The following is a 20,186-nucleotide window of genomic DNA, read 5'->3' on the forward strand; positions in this document are numbered from 1 at the left end:
TCTATTATCCACTCTTGAAAGATTATAAGAGGAACGCCATTCTTAACACATTGAGTGCCACGCCCCTTCCGGGAAGTGACCCCTTCCTTGCCGTCCATTAATCCCATGTAAACGTAGTTGTAGTTTGTAGAGCTAAACCTATATTTTATAGTATAGCTATGGGTCTAATAACGCTGTCGAGTCTCAGTGACTCAACGTGCAAAAACCAGATTATTTTTTCATCCGTACATTTCCGTTTCAGGGCTCTACGCTAACCTTTTTCCCAAGGAGCACATGTGCTCCTAAATGAAAAGATTTAGGAGCACACAAAGAAATTTAGGAGCACACAAAAATATTTAGGAGCACAGTGAAAATATTTCAAGTAACAGTTTTATTTAATCTTTTATAAATGTATTTGTACCGCGTGTGCATGTGCAAACGGGAACGGGACACACATCTGTGCTAGGCTTGGTCGGTATCATTTTTTTCATACCGTCATACCTGATGACCTAATACCCCGGTGTACGGTATATGACTGTATGACTTTTATTTTCATCAGTGGGGGGGGGGAACCCAAATCGCGGAGATGGCCAGTTAGCCCGCAGCATCCGAGTGCTACTATCATTAGCTCTCAGAATGGTAGCCACTAGCCCGCAGCATCCTAGTACTACTATCGTCAGCTCTCAGAATGGTAGCCAGGAGCTCCGCAGCACCCTAGTACTAGTAACGTTAGTATTGTGTATTCAAAAACGCACCGGACTGCGACGTAACGTTTTACCGTTAATTTGCTTGATCCACCAGTGCACAACACACACTCTCGTTACCACAACGCTTTATTTTCACAGCACTGTCGCAACATTACCATAAAGCATGACCACCGTTGTGATACACATACACAACAGTTAGCTCTCAGAACAGCCAGTTAGCCCGCAGCACCAGGCAGCAACGGGTAAGCGTGTCTCATTTAATTTCCAGTGAAGCGGGGTTTCCCCTCCTCCTCCTGTGTGTAGACAACCAGCTCTGCGGCTCGCTCCACTAGTGAGGACTGGTCTCGCCCTCTGCTGGCGCGTGTGTGCAGTGCACTACCACCAACCACTGTCAAAACTCCGTTTCACTGTAATATAAACTGAAACGGATCTGTGATTTTGACGGTATTGATTTTCAATACCGTCGGGATTTCTAAATACCCTGGTATACCGTAATACCGCCCAAGCCTAATCTGTGCAATAGCACATACCACCAAAGTCACTGGCCCACTGTGCGTGTGTGTGTATCTGTGTGTGCAAACGGGAATGGGACACAGACATTTGAACTATTAAGTGATTAATGCCTACTGTGGCAAAGTTGTAGCCAACAACTAGGCCTAATAAAAAAGGCAGTGACATTAAACAAAAAGGAGACACTGGCATTACCACCAGGGCCATCAGTAGAGGGGACTGTAAGGTGCCTTTTCGGTATACTACCTTTGCTAAAACTGTTCTGTTAAAGGTGGTAACTACTGGAATAGCCTACCAGTTGTGATTAGAAAGTGCCCCACATACTCCATGTTCAAGACCCATCTTAAACTGCATCTTAAGGCAAACCAGAACTGTGATCAAAATACTGTACACCTCCAGTACAGAAACATTGTTTATGAGTTTGCGTGTCGGGTAGACCATTGATTGACAGTCGATTCTGCCAATTACGTCACACCGCCTGCACCCACCTCTGCTGTTGATAACGCTAGCACACACACAGATACACACGCACAGTGGGCCAGTGACTTTGGTGTAGGGGTGTAACAATGCATCGCAATGCATCGATCCTAAGGGGAAAATTCAACTGCATCGATTTGAAAATGTTAGAATCGATTATCGCAATTTGAATGTGTACACAGTGTTCTGTTATTCCCCTGTCCGTTACAGCCAACACAACGACATATGCTACTGCATCAACGTTATGATTAACAAAGCAAGGCATTCATTTTGTTGCATTAACGTTATATTACTAGGGCTGACCTTCGATTTTTTTTGGCAATCGAGGCTTCGGGGGCCGAGCTTCGATTTGAATTTGAAGCTTTGAATTAAAAATAAATTAAAAATAAATTATATATAATTTTCTCTTTTTTCTTTTTTTTTATCTTATGTTGTGGGACTTGTACAGCACTTTGGTAAACTTTGTTGTTTTTAAATGTGCTCTATAAATAAAGTGGATTGGATTAATGAATTAAGTAGCCCCTTCAGTGACTGTGACGCAGCCAACACAGTGTGATTTAATTCAAGGTGGATCGCTGTTGTCGTTTGAACAACTTCAGATTTCATGGGAACTACCAATCCCCCAAATCAAGAATGTTTAAGATGAATGAAGTAAGATTTTGATTATTTGAAATATGGCCTGTGTAGACTAAACTATGCACAGAATTATGTCAGTCTACAAGGTCCGGCAATGTAGACGTTGTAGACTCCACTACAGACCAATTATCAGTGAATGTTCATGCATTTTTAAGAAGGGCTACTTCCACAAAAAAAACAAAACACCAAAACATCTCAGTAGCACCTTATCTAAATGTTCTATTTCATATATGGAGATTCATATTTATTTATGTATTGGATGCATTTCTACATTTTATTTCCTATTTTGTTTATTCATCCCAGTATCTTTCTTTCTTATGTGTGGAATTCTACAAGGCATTTACATTCACATTTACATTTAGTCATTTAGCTGACGCTTTTATCCAAAGCGACTTACAAGTTCTGTACGACAGGTCATCAGGAAGGATACAACTCTATCAGCTGAGTAACAATATTCATCAAAGTGTTGCGTGTTACAGTGTAGGTTAGTTTATTAGGACAAGTGCATGACAGTAAGGTTAGTTAGGGTTAGATTTATTTTATTTTATTTTATTTCAGATAATGGTTGAAGAAGTGCGTCTTTAGTCGACGGCGAAAGATTGGACGGGATTCGGCTGTCCTAACTGGGGTGGGTAGTTCATTCCACCATTGTGGGGCAAGGACTGAGAATAGGCGTGTAGGTGGTGTATATGTGTTTGAGGATGATATCCTTCAAACAGGCAATAGTGATGATATAATTTGGGCAGTGCTGAGCTGGGTTACTTTCCTCCAGTGTATTTGTCCCCCGGCCCCACCCAATGGCCCCATGCACACACACACACACACCGAAGTAAAAATAAAAATAAAAAATTGAAAAAAAAAATTGAAGAAATTTATATATATATTTTTCTCTTTTTTTTTTAAACTTCGATTTTTTTTAATGTTTGAAGCTTGTGCCATCGAACGAAGCTTCGAAGCTTCGAAGTATTTAAGACAGCCCTATATATTACTATTGATAAATCTAGGTGTTCTAAAATCTATTGCTATTGGTAAGACTAGAATAAGTTAACTTAATGTTACTGTCTCGGGAAAGTCTCGCATATCGCAATGGCGGACTTTCAGGAAGTAAAAAAGCGAATGAGAGCTTCCGATTGGTAATTTCCTTTATTTCCCTTGAAACCAGTCATGTCACTCTACTGTGATTGGACCGTTGGCTTGAGTGCAATGTGGGACTTGTAGTTTTGAACGATTTATCAGCGAAAAAAGCACGACTGAGGCTGTAATCTTCACTCGCAAGTAATTGATTTCTCCGGTTCGCACACACATTTCTAGGGGCATATGCGAGCAATATGGTCGCACTGTAGAGCCCTGTTTTGTACCGTTTTGAATATGAATATAGTTTGGGTGCTTCTGAGTCATTCCAGGGAAAATACGCGAAAACTGGGTTTTTGTGTAATTCAATAAACACGTAGTAATTTTTCGCCTGATTATCGGATCTTCCTGAAATCAACGCTAGATCATAATTATTATCCTTCCTCGTGCACGCATGCAATGTTGTTTAGACCGGCGCGCGCCGCTCCCCCCCCCCTTCAAAGGCTCATTTTGAAATCGGTGTCCGAGGAACGGACACATGCACCAGACCATAAAACCAGCTTGACTGCACTCCCTTGGGTCCTCAGCAATACACCTGCCAAGTGTGAAGTCGATCGGATGAACGGTTCTCGAGATAACATTTTGAAGAATTCTTTATTCATTGCACACATTGACAATGTCGTTGTCAGATATGCGAACCACAGACACGCAGATTCCTTCCTTTACAGTTAGATTAAGTGGCACACGTGAGTACCTACAATATAGGCAATTGTTCCAATTGTGAGAAAACTAAAGAGTATTCTGATGATTACCCTTTTCTGCCGTGGATTGTGTCGAGTCTACACAATAGATATAAATTATACATATATAACGTTAGAACACTGCAATTTTAATCCTCATCAAATGACAATGAAAACTACCGTTTGCCTGACAGGGCTGTACAGTGCGAGATATATGTTGCACGTGCTACAGCAACATCGGTCTGTGCGATGAATGGATTTACTTCAGTAGCACTGGTGCGATAGGCATTCGGTTCATATCGATACTCTTATTTCGAAAATCCTGTGGCGGGTCTCATTTCCGCCCCAAGCGCAGCTCGAGCTATAATATCTATGGCTCCGGCAGCTAACAACGTTCGGTTCATATCGATACTCTTATTTTGAAAATCCCGTGGCAACTCTGCGAGTCGTATCCGCCCAGTCCGTGCTTCTGCTGGCATTAAAGCAGAGCAGGGCTACACAGCAGTGCGCCTATTTTGCGACACGAAATAAGTCTGATGTTTTTTTTCTCACAACGGGTCTAATGCATCTAACATGCTTTGCATCGTCGCCATTCCTTTATGCCCACATCGCCCGAAATTAACGTTACGTTAGCGTAAGCTAACAAGCTAATCCTGATCAGAGGCAGAGCCATAGAGTAGAGAGAACAGCAGAAAGTGGGGACTGGGGAAAGGGAAAGGGGGGAGGGGCACTCTCCCTTTCACTGTGTGTGTGTGCGTTTGGAGAGACGATGCAGTCAGGAGTATATTATAGTAAACTGAGGATTAGTGAGGATGGACAGATAATGTTGATATTCAAATATAAAAAACTAAATAATAATAAATGAATTCATGATAATCATGCAACATAAAACAATTGTAGAAACAGTTTGGGAGAGGAAGGGGTTTTAGGTTGCGTGTTGTGAGTTTTAAAAGAATTTACTTGAAGTTTAAAGCTCAATATATCAAAACGTGGCACTTTACAGTGAACAGGAGGTCTATTTGTATTAAAAATAGATTGTTTTTTCAATTAAATGTCTGGAAGAGCTAAATAAAAAAAATTCCGAATTATATTTTCGTTACCTTTTTTGAGTTGATCTAAATGTTACCGATTGTGTTAAATGGGCTTTTGATATCGTCTCATATCGATTGCAGGCACCTGCATCGTATCGTAGCAGATATCGGCAAATATCGTATCGTTGTCCAAAGAATCTATATCGTATCGTTATGAAACTGGTGATTCCCACCCCTAGTAGAGTCCATACATCCAACACCAAATCCCATAATTCCTTACACGCAACGTGTCTGGCTGTGTGACGTCAACTTGTCAGCATGAAAATGACAGCCAAACATGGCACTGCAACTAAATAACACAAATACAATAGGCACTTTTGTGACTGTTACAAATATAACACGTTTTATACTTGTGCTACAAGATTTTGGCCTGTGCTACAAAACTATCAACCTCTGTAGCACCAGTGCTATGTGCAAAAAAGGTTTACGTACAGCCCTGCCTGTTCTTGCAGGATAGCATTTGTCACACAGTTGATAAGAGAGAGAGAGAGAGAGAGAGAGAGAGAGAGAGAGAGAGAGAGAGAGAGAGAGAGAGAGAGAGAGAGAGAGAGGAAAGAGAATCCTTCTAATGTGCTTTCAGCTCGATCCTGTCTGCATTATTCTCGAAGACACGCTGACGTCACGAGACCGCCGCCATCTTGGTATTGGGGAAACAAACGGATTTCGACGATCAAATGTATGCGTTGAGCTCCGTTTTTACTACATGTTTTTATCACATTCTTGTTCATTTCATAACCTTTTCATATAATTTGTTTTTCAAAATATTGAGGCCAACATGGCATTTCACTATTTCGAAAGCCTTTCTGATGATTCTAAGGCGATATATGAGTCAAAGCTCGCCCTGATTGACTTGACATCATGTCCATATAAGACACCTGCAGACCATTGGGAGAACAACGCAAATACATGGCCATCTCTCGAATACCCAAATTGAAGCTGCTGTGTTATGTTTTGTACTAATAACAAAAACAGAAATCCAAATCGCAAGTTTTATATAACGTTAATACCAGCCGAGGCATCACGGAGGGAAAAGTGGCTGGCGGCTAACGTTAGCTACATTAAACCAGACAAATAGTAGCTACTCTTCCTAATTTATGCAAATGACATGTCGTCAGCCTGTGACTGCAACTTGTTCCTGTTTGCGGACGACTCAGCCCTGCTGGTCTCTGACAAGAACAAGTTGCAGGTTGAAAAAACCCTCAGCTCGGAACTAGGCAAAATCTGCATATGGCTCGCTGATAACAAACTATCATTACACATGGGCAAAACAGAGTCCATTCTCTTCGGTTCAAATAACAAACTCAGCAAGACCGACGGCTTCTCAGTTACAGTGGGTGACAATATTGTCACAAGGAAAGACGAAATTACCTACCTGGGTTCCATCCTAGAGGCAAATCTTTCCTGTGACAAAATGGCATCCAATAATAAAAAAAAGTCAACCAACAAACTAGATTCTTGTACCGGATCTCCTCTCTGGTAAACAAGAATACCCTGAAGACTCTGGCAGGAGCACTCATTCAAGGGTACTATGACTATGCGTGCACCTCATGGTACCAAAGCACCTCAAAGGCGCTTAAAAAAAAATTACAAACATCACAAAATAAACTGGTCAGACTACTGCTTGACCTTACTCCTAGAACCCACCTCACCCCTGCCCACTTTGACAACCTAGGATGGCTTAGAGTAGACGACAGAGTACAGCAACTTGCAATGGGCCTGGTCTACAAGATACACTATACGACCGGGGTTGTTCAAGTTATGACCGATATAATAAACACTCTTGACGACCTGCTTTAACTCCATAGGTTGTGGTGTTTATTATCCTTCTCGTAGACACTTCCACACAGCGTTGTTTCGGTAGCATACATGGAATTAACTACTTCCGGCGCATGAGCGCCTAATATGGTCTGGTCTTAGAGACACACACACAATTGTACTTCCAGTACAATCATTCACATGACATCTCCCCTTCTTTGAGTCAGAGACAGTGTATACTGTTGAATAGAAAATTAGTGCAGTGTCCTCTCAAACGAGCAAATAATCTGAGCTCTTAGAAGTGCAAGGTAATACTGTAACCACAATCTCAATCAGTTCATTCTTTTTAAATAGAAAAGTGCCATTAATCAAAGTGCTATAATAATAAATAGAAAAGTGCCATTAACCAAAGTGTCATCATAACAATACTTCCTTTCCCCTTTTCCCCCTTTTCTTTTAACAGAAAGTCACAATAGAACATAAACCAACATTGTGTGTTACTTTTTTTTTTTTTTTTTACTGAGGGTATGGGGTAGACAACCCAGTCACCTCTGTAGCTGCCGGAGGTTATTCTGCTCCATTGAGGCAAGCCACATGTCTAATAACACACAAAGTCTTTAAATCTCTCAGGTGGACGGATGACTCTGCCCCTGGAAGTCACCCGAGCTGGTTCTGGAAGACGATTCTCAGGCCCTGCCGGCGCCGGGACAGTCTCACGAACAGGGGAAACAGGCTCCCTAGCAGGTGACACGGCCCCTCCAAGAGCCGAAACCCCGATGATCTCGTCGTCTACGTCGTCGTCGTCGATCACCATGGCTTTCCTCCGCTCCAGATAGGACGGGGTGCAGAGCGGCGTGACGTCACTCGGAGGTGTAAGCTGGGGTGGCGATGGTTGCTCGCTCGCCTGCATGTCCTCTGCCTCTCCAGGAAGGAATGTAGGTCGTAGGTGGCGCCTGTTCCTCCGCAAGGTCCCGTGGTCTGTCTGGATCAGATAGGACCTCGGAGCTGAGTGTGGCTGCTGAACTGTTGCTGCTGTCGTCCAGCCGGACTCACCGTCGAGTTTCACTGCCACGCTCTGCCCTGGCCTGAGAGGTGGAAGTGCTCTGGCACCATAGCGTCGGTTGTAAGCATGCCTGTAGCTCCTTTTCGCCCTGGCGTCAGCTTCACGCACCTTAGCGAAGTCGGGCCACACAGGCAACAGCACTTTATCGACTGTAGGCACCGTCGTCTTGATCTGGCGGCCCATCATCAGCTGTGCAGGACTGGCACCCGTGGCTTGTATTGGTGTAGCTCTGTAACTCATGAGAGCCAGAAACGAGTCATCCTGCCGTAGGATCCTCTTCGCAGTCTGCACTGCTCTCTCAGCCCCACCGTTGGCCTGAGGATAGTGAGGACTAGAGGTGATGAGTTTAAAGTCATATGTCACAGTGAAACTCTCAAACATCTTGCTCGTGAACTGTTTAGCATTATCAGTGTGAAGCTCATCTGGACAACCCCACCTGGCGAAGATATTTTTCAGACGAGCAATTGTGGTCTCACTCTTCATGTTTGGTAGATGAGCTATTTCTATGTAGCGAGAATAATAGTCAACAACTACCAAGTAGTTTTCTTTCTCGTACTCACAGATGTCCGCCCCGATCGCCTGCCAGGGCCTCTGTGGTAGTGGCGTTGTAATCAGAGGCTCCTTCCTCTGTGTAGGTCTGACCTGCATGCACTCGGGACATTTTGTCACCAGTTCCTGGACCTCTCTCTCCAGCCCGGGCCACCACACACTCATGCGTGCCCGTTCCCTGCACTTGGTGATGCCCTGGTGCCCGTCATGCAACTGGTTGAGTATCTCTTTCCTCATACTGTGAGGAATAACGATGCGGTCTCCGTACAGCACAAGACCCTTTGATAATGACAGGCTGTTACAGCAGTGGTGATATGCTTTGCCTTGTGCTGGTACACTGCTCACGTGCTTCGGCCATCCATCTGTGATCAGTCTGCTCACCACCAGAAGGTCGTAGTCTACGCTCGTCTCCTGCTTGATCCGGTCCAGTTTGGATGGCGACACTGGCCACGCTGCATGAGCTGCGTCCTCGAACGCTGAAACATCAGAGGTTAGTTCTGACACTTCACTCAGAATTACAGACAATGGCTGCCTGGAAAGTGTGTCAGCTACTGTCAGTGTTTTCCCAGGCACGTACTCTGCAATGGGGTTGTACTTCATCAGACGCATCAGCAATCGTTGGCACCGCAGGGGAACTCTATCGAGGTCCTTGTTGTTGATCAAAGGGACCAGCGGTTTATGGTCTGTATGGACTATGAAGCTGTCTAGGCCATAGAGGTAAGTGGAAAATCGTTCACAGGCCCAAACAGCAGCTAAACACTCCTTCTCTATTTGCGCGTAGCGCTTCTCAGCATCAGTTAGTGTCCTTGAACAGAATACAACGGGTTTCAGTCCATCTGAGTGTCTCTGTAGCAGTACACTGCCCAGCCCGTAGCTGCTTGCATCTGAACTCACTATGGTAGGTTTGTTTACATCATAGAATGCCAGTGTAGGTGCGGTGGAGAGGAGTTGCTTTACCTTGTGGAATGCGTTGTCTTGTGCTGCGTCCCACATCCACACAGCCTCGCACTTCAGCAGGTCGTTGAGTGGCTTTATCACTTCCGATAAGTTAGGCAAGAAGCGCCTGAGATAATGGACCATGCCTAGGAACCTTCTTAAGCCTGGCACGTCACTTGGTGGCTGTAGATCTGTGATGGCGCTTACTTTTGAGGGGTCAGGCTGGATGCCCTCACTGTCAATTCGATGCCCCAAGTAGCTCAGCTGCCTTTGGCGCAGAACGCACTTGTCGTTGAGCTTTAGACCTGCACTCTCCAGGATACGCAGAACATTCTGGAGTCTCCCCTCGTGCTCCTTATCATCTGTACCATGGACAAGGATGTCGTCCATGTACACCTCCACTCCCTCTTGGCCTCTGAACAGCAGAGACATTTCTCTCTGAAAGATCTCCGGTGCACTGGAGATCCCGAAAGGAAGCCGCTTAAAAAAAAATCTACCCACTGGGGTGATGAATGTGGTCAGTTTAGCGGTTTCTCTCTCTAGTGGAATTTGCCAGAAACCACTTTCCGCGTCGAGTAGGGAGAACACTCGAGACTCCGCCAGCTTTGGTAATATGTCATCTATGGTGGGCAGAACATATCTCTCCCTCTTCACAGCCACGTTCAGTCGTTTTAGATCAACACAGATCCTTACCTCATCAGTTTTCTTGGGGACTGGAACCATGGGAGCACACCACTCTGTTGGCTCACTGATCTCCTCTATGACGCCGCACTTGAGCATCCTCTCCAGCTCCTTCTTGACTTTGGGAAGCAGAGGAGCAGACACTCTCCTCGCTGTGTTAATGCTGTATGGGACAGCATCGTCCCGCAGGCATATTCTCACAGGTTTTATTTTCAAGAGGCCCAGATCCGCCCCGAATGTGCCCTGTACCTCCTCCACTCTCTTCACCAGTCCCATTGCCACCGCAACATCACGGCCTAACAGGTTGCTGCCATTTGCTGTCTTAATCACATGGATGTTGAACTTATATTGCCGGCCCTTGTACTTAGATGTGGTAGTGAACAGTCCTAGACATTCAAGTCTACCTCCGGGGCTGTCGAAAGCTGTGAAGTCACTGGATAACTGGGGCAGGTGTTTGAGCTGATGGTAGGTGTCATCTGAAATCACACTGGCGTCTGCACCAGTGTCAATTTTGAAAGTGAGAGGAGTGTCACAGACGTTCAGTTCAACAGTCCATGGCCTATTGGAATCTGTCACGTAGAGGTATTTTGTTTTTATCTCACCAAGGAAGTGTCCTTCACTGTAACTGTCATCCTGCTGCTCCATTGTTGTCAGCTCATTCACTCTTGCAGAGCGACACACGGCGGCAAAATGTCCAATCTTCTGGCAGTGTCTGCACTTTGCCTGCCTGGCTGGACACTGCACATTGTTCGGGTGGTCCCTTCCACACCTAAAACACTTCGTTCCTGTAGCACCACCTGCTGCTTGGAAGCCGCCACTGCCCCGCGCTCTTCCCCGCCCTCTGTTTTGTTGGAAAGGCGCAGCGCGCGCATTGTGTCTGACCTCACTCAGGAATGTAGTATCTCCGCAGTTACAACAGCTGTGTGTGACCTCACTGAGGAATGCTGCATCTGCCGAGCCCGCTCTAGACTGTTGGCTAATTTGCCCCTTTATCTGCTCAGACTGTCTCACCATCTCGATGGCTTTCTCCAGCGTCAGATCTGCCATTAATTGTAGCTTTTCTGACATCTCTTTATCCAGGATTCCTATCACCAGTTTATCCCGAATATTTTCTATCTTCACCGGACCAAACTGACAGGTCTCGGCCAGCTCGTAGAGCGTCCGGATGTATTCCTCCGCAGACTCGCCCCTCTTTTGCGAGCGGAGGTAAAAACGAGCACGTTCGTGGATAATGTTTACTTTCGGAGTGAAATAACGATTCAACTTGTCCAACACAATCACATAGTTGTCCTTGTCATCAACGTCCTCCCGTACCTCGAAATGCAACGTGTTGAAAACTTGCTCAGCCTCCTTGCCGAGCGCATATAGCAACGTGCTAACCTGCACAGGTCCATCCTCCCTGTCTAGTTTTGTGGCTAGCCGGTAGCGCTGGAACCGTTGCCTCCACTCCGGCCACAGTTCTGGGCGAGTGAAATCAAAGTTGTCGGGAGGGTTAAACTTGGCCATCTTCACTGATCCCACTTCTGACACCATGTTCAAGTTATGACCGATATAATAAACACTCTTGACGACCTGCTTTAACTCCATAGGGCCTAACAAAAATAATAGTTGGTTTCAGGTTGGCTCAGTTTGGCCATGGGTAGGTATTTTTTTTTTTTTTTTTTTTTTTTTTTTTTTTTTTTTTAAGGGATTTTTTTTTTTTTGACACCACAGGTGCATGTACTCTGCCAGGATGTTTAATATCCATATATTGTTGCTTTTATAGTATTGAAGACATGGACAACTCCTTTTAAAACAGAACATTTATTTAAAGTGAAGTCTTCAATGTTAAACAGTGCATGAAAGACCAAATGCAGTCATTGACAACGTGCTTCTTCTGCCAGCTCCAATACAAACTTGGCAGATATACCACGCCTCCGACTCCCAGCAAAAAGCTTTTATTATATTAAATACCACACATGTACTAAAGGTTCAAATACAAAGACACTGTACTACAAAAGTACAATGTACAAAGGTAGTACTAAAAATGCCACCCCTAAATATACTCACTAAATATCCCGACGTCAGAGAGCTGTGCAAATATTGTGAAATACTTGCTTTTTATATATTCTCATTCTTGACATGCCAGGACTGCACTTTTTTACTATTTAATTAAACTTGATTGTAAAAAATATTATCTCAAATTCATACTATTACAGAAACAGTGCTTGCATGAAAATGAAACGTACTATAATGTTCTGCCGTTGTGTGTGTCACTGTTAGCTGGGTGTGTGTTTCCGACCGGGAGAGATAGGGGGTGGCACCGGAAGTTAGTTTGTTGTCGTGGAATACACGTGTAAGCATGCATAGATATATAGAACACTAGATAGCTTAAGGCGGAGTCACCAGCGTCGCTGAACCGCCGCCATTTTGCTCCAGTCAGCCTTGAGTGAGGGTTATCGGTAGCTGAGCTGCCTGGAGCAAGATGGCCGCCCTACGACGACGTCGCTCTCCATTGGCCGGCAGCGCGGGCTATCTAGTGGCTATCTATATCTATGTAAAGCATGTAGCTGTGTGTGATGACGAGCGAGGTATTCATCTGTATGTAACCGATATCAATGGAATTAAACAACCCCAAAGAAGCATAAACCCCTCCTCATTCTTCATAACAATTAGTATGACAGAACGATACAGTACATACAGACAGACTCGTTCCATTTGAGTAAAATAGTTAACTCACCGTCACCAATTCTGAGCATTGGTTTGTGCTCGCCTGGACAGAAAACCCCACTCGCCTGGTTTGGAGGCTCTTGATGATGGCATTCATCAACTCGTCTTTTTTATTTTGTTCAGTTCTCAGCGGAGGCAAATGTATACGTTGCTGTGCACGAAACAGCAAGTCGAAGGCAGACTGGCTTGTGGAGGGTACAGGTTCTGGCGCCTTGCACTTCAGTGCCAAGTACTTGAATTGAAATAAGTTTAACACGCGCCGGCATGGGACCCAAGCTGGGTGGTGGTGGTTGACAATACATCGTTGGCAATGTCTGTCCATTTGTCCGCTCTATCCACTTTGCCAGCTGCTGATATAAAGCAACAAGTGCACTGTTTTACCTCTGGGCGCTCTACAAAATGCGTATTTTTTTCCGCCAATAGAAACTCCCATAAAATAAATTGGGTCGCACATAAATCTGCAGGGTCGGTCGGCAACCTGAAACCAACCATTATTTTTGTTAGGCCTAGGTTGTGGTGTTTATTATCCTTCTCGTAGACACTTCCACACAGCGTTGTTTCGGTAGCATACATGGAATTAACTACTTCCGGCGCATGAGCGCCTAATATGGTCTGGTCTTAGAGACACACACACAATTGTACTTCCAGTACAATCATTCACATGACAGGGGTGCCCATGTACATGTCAAAATACTTCCCAAAGGTCAGTGAATACCACAACCACTACACCAGAGGAAGCTCAACAAATCATGTTAAACCCAGATTCGGCTCAAACAAGGGACTAAACACGTTTCGCAATTATGCCACAACAATGTGGAACGCCCTACCCAAAGCTGTAAAGGAATGTGAATCCCTGCCCACATTCAAAACCGCTCTTAAAGAGCACCTACGGGAGGCTGCAATTCGAAACTGGCCACCGTAAATGCACAAAACCCCCACCACCTCCTAATAGACAGTCTCCTCCCCACCGCATGTATATATTCCCTCCCCGCCGTATGTATATTTCTCTCCCACCCACCCACCCCCTCCTAATGTACAGTCCCCTCCCCATCATATGTATATACTCTGTCAGGATCTAGGGGTAACAGTACTGTATATTTGAATACCGTTTATGTCACAAATGTATAAGTACTAAATACCTATATGTCCCTATGCCATAAATGTCATGTATGTTGTGTATGTCATAAATGTCTATATGAATTGAAAATGGGGGACCCTGATGGAAACAAGACAAACGTCTTTCTCAGGTCTGCATCCCCTTAACAATTGTATGTATTGAGCCGTACTGTATTGTACCCATTCTGCAATCTGTTAAATAAAGTTTTCATTCATTCATTCATTCACATGCTAAGCTAACGTTAATTACATCATATCGAACCGATAGGAGCTTATCTTATCTAATCTTACGTGGATGTTTATTTTATTTTATCTGATCAGGTAGTGGTACCATGTGTGCCACATGTGCCACTACCTGATCAAACATCCACGTAAGATTAGATAAAATAAGCTCGGTTCGATATGATATAATTAACGTTAGCTTAGCATGTAGCTACTATTTGTCTGGTTTAACGTGATTGATTGAAAACTTTATTAACAGATTGCAGAATGGGTACAGTACAGTACAGCTCAATACATACAATTGTTAAGGGGATGCAGACCAGAGAAAGACTTTCGTCTGGTTTACATCAGGATCCCCCATTTTCAATTCATCATAACATATATGACATACATGACGTACAGATAGACAGTACTGCTACATCTATACATTTATGACATACCAGATTTGCAAATACAGTACAGTTTGTGATACGAAAAGAGTCCAGAAAAGAGAGTATATACATTTGATGTAGAAACTGTACATTGGAGGAGGTTGGGTAGGTGGGGGGGGGGGGGACTGTACAGCTAACGTTAAACACATGGTACCACTACCTGATCAAACATCCACATAAGATTAGATAAGATAAGCTCCTATCGGTTCGATATGATATAATTAACATTAGCTTAGTATGTAGCTACTATTTGTCTGGTTTAACCCTTTAATCGCCAAGGACGCCGTAACTAGTCATTGCTCGCCATGCTTAATCTGCCAATGATGCCGTAACACGTCATTGAGATCAATATTTCAAAAATCTGTGACGGCAATCATATTTCTCCCGCGGAGACTTGAGATCTACTGTTGATCCCCTCTCAACTCTCCAACGGTTCAAGAGCGCCATCTGGTGGCGGATCGGCGGATCGCCCAAACAGCAAACGGAAACTAGTGCTCATCCAAATTCGGTCCGACCACTCGCTATAGCTCCCGGGACTCCATCTTGACACACTGGATAATCGATCACTCACCCTAACTCAATAAACAACGTTATTTGGACGTATATTATACAACCTGGAGATGGATCGCATATTTCAACATCCCATAATAGCAATCTTTTTGCTCCACGCTCATCGCCCAACGGCCCGAGGAGACTGGGGTAAGTTTCAGCGTTTATTTTTACCGTGTTCGATACAAACTGCTCTGATGATCATATCACCCACACTACATGAATCATCTAACGTTGGCCACGGAATTATAAACGACCCCCCCCCCCCCCCCATCCGGTCAACATCAGATGATAAGTAGTAACTTCTAGAAGCACGTACATTTGAAATTTTTTATCTGGCGCCGATCGCTATCAAACTGTATTTGATCATCAATATAATGCATTTAGGGCTATAAATCACGTTCTGCAGAATGCTGCAGAAAACGATAAAAACATTTATACTTTAGACCGTATTTTAGTATGAATGAAAAAGTAGAACGTTGCTACATCCTAAACGATAGATAATTGACATTGAATGGGCCATAGTAATGTCAATTTAGCAATACAATTTAAAAAGTTATAGCCCTGTAAAGAAGGGGAACTTCTCCATAGACAAATAGAGCTGGCAGAGGATGGTATAAGGATGTACATAAGCGTGGCAGAAAAAGGGTTAACGTAGCTAACGTTAGCCGCCAGCCACTTTTTCCTCCGTGATGCCTCGGCTGGTATTAACTTGCGATTTGGATTTCTGTTTTTGTTATTAGTACAAAACGTAACACAGCAGCTCTTTGGCATTGTGATGCACTGAAGAAAATTACCCTTGATTGTGTTTAATTTGCCGCTTTTCCGATCCGTTTCTGCACTAAATAAAGCGTTCACAATGTACCCGGGGATGCATGTTTCCCCCACACCGTTGTAGCAACAACAGACAGGAAGTTGACTTTGAGAATTCTCTGGGTTACATGCACTGCACTAAAAGTCTCCCAATCATGTTTCAAAATGGTCATTTTTCATACTCAACATCTAGGAAAAAATGCTTTAACTTAATAAAAACGTTTGAGTCATCTGCCTAAAGTCAAGTCTCGGGTCATGAATATCAAGTCAAAGTCAAGTTGAGTATTTTATCAACATTAGTCAAGCAAGTTGCAAGTCCTCAAATTTGCGACTTGAGTCATCTCTGCTGTCATCCAAAGACGTATAGAAGTCTCCCTTTCTAGTCTGGCAAGTTTGGGCTTGTTAAGCACATGTTGTGTAGCATTAGAATCTAAACTGTCATCAGTTTAAAATGTGGGTGTACACAATTTAACACCACACACAGATTCTGGTTACAAGACATGTCACTTTTACAACTTTGCATTGCATGCATGCATGGAATCCAGTCTGGCTGGACATTGCAAAATGTGGCCAAATGTGCCTGCTTGAATCTTTGTGAAAATGAAAGTCATTAAAAAAACAATGATCATGTGATATATTATTTTGTTCAAAATCAAGAGCTTTCATAAAGAATAGCAAATACTTCAAATTCAGTTGATTCACATTTATTCCTGTCGACAGGAGCGGCTGCATATTGCTAGTAAAAACAGCTGAATCAGCAGCTTACCATGGCTAGGAGCTGATTATGTGTCATATAGACCACAGTCCTGCTGAGGCCTTCTAATAGGTTCATTGAGGACATGGGCGGGGTCTCCACTGCTCTCCCTCCAATCACCACATCCAGAAAGGCAGCTACACAACTCTGGAGGCACAGGAAGAGATACATTTGATGTATTTAGGCTGTAATTGCAGCCATATTAATAATAAAACACATTATTAAGGTGAGAGACATACCTTATCAAATTTTGCCAAACTGCTTTTCCTCCTGGGGTCCCCATCGTCATCAGCCATTGCCAGTTGTTGCAGTAGCTGTCCTACCTGTAGAACAACAAGGCCACAGTGTCAAATATGCAAAGTAGGGGTGGGCGATATGACGATATTAAATAAATACCGGGTACAGTTCATTAACGATACACTTTTTTAACTTATCGTGGACATCGTGATGTTTTGCACTTTTAATTTAATTATTTTTGAAAGCATCTTCATGGTTTAATGCAGACATATGTTGCAGGGACTATTATACTCATGTTGGCGTGACTGTATGCATCAAAGGGTTAAATCAAGCATTTGTAAGTGCTTTAGAGGAAATATCGTGACATAGCCAAAAAATATCGTGATATCATTTAGAGGCCGTATCGCCCAGCCCTAATGCAAAGCATTCCTGCAGAGATTACAGTTACATAACATGTCCTAGGTGAACAAGAGGATGAGGCCTTCCTCTGCTCCAAATCACCACCCTGGGTGAACGAGAGGATGAGCCCTTCCTCTGCTCCAAATCACCACCCTAGGTGAATGAGAGGATTAGCCCTTCCTCGAACACAGTTAGCATTATCTTTTCATGAGCTTTGAAAAGGTATATATCTAACCCTGACTAACCTTACTGTCATGCACTTGTTCTAATAAACTAACCTACACTGTAACACGCAACACTTTGATAAACATTGTTACTCAGCTGATAGAGTTATACCCTTCTTGCTGTCTTGTCGTACAGAACTTGTAAGTCGCTTTGGATAAAAGAGTCAGCTAAATGACTAAATGTAAATGTTAGCATAGCCTTTGCTAAGCCATTATTTCCAGGAGTTTTGAGCTACTGAAAGTGAACAGGACTCATTGTGCTGTCTTGCAGTTGTACTAACTGTAAGGGGATGAGTGGAATGGTGGTTGATGGCTTCTACATTCCTGCCCATTGGCTCCTCCCAATGGAGAGAAGAGGACTGACAGCTTCACACAAACACAGCTGTCTCCCAATTAAGCATGCCTCTCAAAGAGGACAAACAAAGAATCTCAGAGGGCCGTCACGCTCGTGCATGTCATGGCACTTTGCGCTTGTATGTCGGGCTGCGTTTCTCCCAATCATTCAATACATTGTTAAATGTAAAGTTAAACTTCTCGCCGTTAGATAGAGCTGCCGCGATAACCGCATTACCGCGGTATCGCTGTTGCATCACGCTCACCGCAGAGTTAGGCTGAATACCGCGTCACCGCTGTTTTTTATCATAATAATAAAGTTGGCTTGCGGCTTGCGGCTCTGCAGATATACCCTACTCGGTTCCAAGCGACCCTATTGGTCCAGCCTGGCTCTGCGGCTCTGCAGATACCCCCTACTCGACGCCTCTGAACGAAAACAGAACGCCGCCATCTTTACTGCCTCGCTAAGGATGCATTTCATTCAGGATTTGTTTGCGACAGAACCAAGTGCAATAAACAAAAAAGAATGGATTCACTGTGTATTCTGCCTTATTTATTGATGAAACAAAACCGACATCAACCCAATTTACCACCGAGCGGAGAGTTTAGTGTCACAACAAGATCGCTGATGTGTTAAGTTTGTTGTTGTTATCCGATATACACGAGAGGTAACGTTAAACCCGGGTTTGCTTGGTAGAATACACAATGAGAGGTAACGTTAGCTTTGGCAGAATAGACGCAACGAGAGTCTGGTTAATGTTGTTATTGATTGATTGATTGAAACTGTGTTAAACTCTGGCTTGCTGCAAGCCCTCGGACATCTATGCCCACGGAGCTTTCAGTGTACACAAGCGAGCGGCGGCGGCCCCGCCTGCATCCCCATTCCCCAAACGGAGTAGTACCTGGCTGCAGTGGAAAAGGAACGAAGTACCAGGTGCCTAAAGCGGGTCGAGTCGAGTAGGTAATATGCAGTGGAAAAGCGCCATTAGACTAGAGGCAGGCTATAAGAGTAGACTACAAAAAAAAAAAAAATGCATTCAAATTTTTTTTTTTTTTTGTGCGCACTGTGCGGTAATTACCGCGGCGGTAGGAAATATTGCGCAAATTCGTGCGGTAAGGAAAATATCAATACCGCGGCAGCTCTACCGTTATATCTACACCACTCTCGACCTAGTGCGTGCTTTCAGTCTCGAGGTACATGACAAAACATCCGACGAGCGTCATTTGACAAGCCATTCGGACAAGTGACCACATCAGGTTGTGAACGGTCCTGAACAGACCAGTCACCTCTGATGGCGAAAATTAACCTTTGTAGCCAATGAAATTCTGGAGCCTGGGATATCCCATGCAGGGGCTGATCGCAACAAGAAAGGGGTAGAAGAAGCCGGGAAAGTCCTTTGTTTTGACTAGATCCTCGAAATGGATGGCAGCGGACGGCCATTTTGGATAATCATGCCGAATGAATGCCGGTACGGGTACACATTACAAAAACCTTTGTGAAACACAAATTTTTCGTGGGATTGTTATAAACCTTGGACCTGTACTACATAAGACTTCAGGCTATGGAACCGTTGTTTTCCAGCTCCTACCCTCTCTGACAAGAACAAGTTGCAGGTTGAAAAAACCCTCAGCTCGGAACTAGGCAAAATCTGCATATGGCTCGCTGATAACAAACTATCATTACACATGGGCAAAACAGAGTCCATTCTCTTCGGTTCAAATAACAAACTCAGCAAGACCGACGGCTTCTCAGTTACAGTGGGTGACAATATTGTCACAAGGAAAGACGAAATTACCTACCTGGGTTCCATCCTAGAGGCAAATCTTTCCTGTGACAAAATGGCATCCAATAATAAAAAAAAGTCAACCAACAAACTAGATTCTTGTACCGGATCTCCTCTCTGGTAAACAAGAATAACCTGAAGACTCTGGCAGGAGCACTCATTCAAGGGTACTATGACTATGCGTGCACCTCATGGTACCAAAGCACCTCAAAGGCGCTTAAAACAAAATTACAAACATCACAAAACAAACTAGTCAGACTACTAATTGACCTGAACCCCAGAACCCACCTCACCCCTGCCCACTTTGACAACCTAGGATGGCTTAGAGTAGACGACAGAGTACAGCAACTTGCAATGGGCCTGGTCTACAAGATACACTATACGACCGGGGTGCCCATGTACATGTCAAAATACTTCCCA

At 44.0% G+C, this 20,186-nt stretch overlaps 1 protein-coding gene across 3 annotated transcripts in view; it reads right to left on the minus strand.

The window, feature by feature from the left end:
* gapvd1 (GTPase activating protein and VPS9 domains 1) overlaps positions 1–20,186 on the minus strand; it is a 136,426-nt gene that overhangs the window by 50,273 nt on the left and 65,967 nt on the right. For all 3 annotated transcript variants that reach the window (XM_084327273.1, XM_084327272.1, XM_084327271.1), the window contains exons 6-7: positions 17,029–17,112; positions 16,802–16,936 (exon numbers count right to left, since the gene is read on the minus strand). In XM_084327273.1, coding sequence (XP_084183399.1) covers positions 16,802–16,936; positions 17,029–17,112 — 219 coding nt within the window. The remainder of the gene's footprint in view (positions 1–16,801; positions 16,937–17,028; positions 17,113–20,186) is intronic.

Source organism: Notolepis coatsorum, assembly GCF_963971535.1.
Source record: "Notolepis coatsorum genome assembly, chromosome: 1".
Taxonomy (NCBI): Eukaryota; Metazoa; Chordata; class Actinopteri; order Aulopiformes; family Paralepididae; genus Notolepis; species Notolepis coatsorum.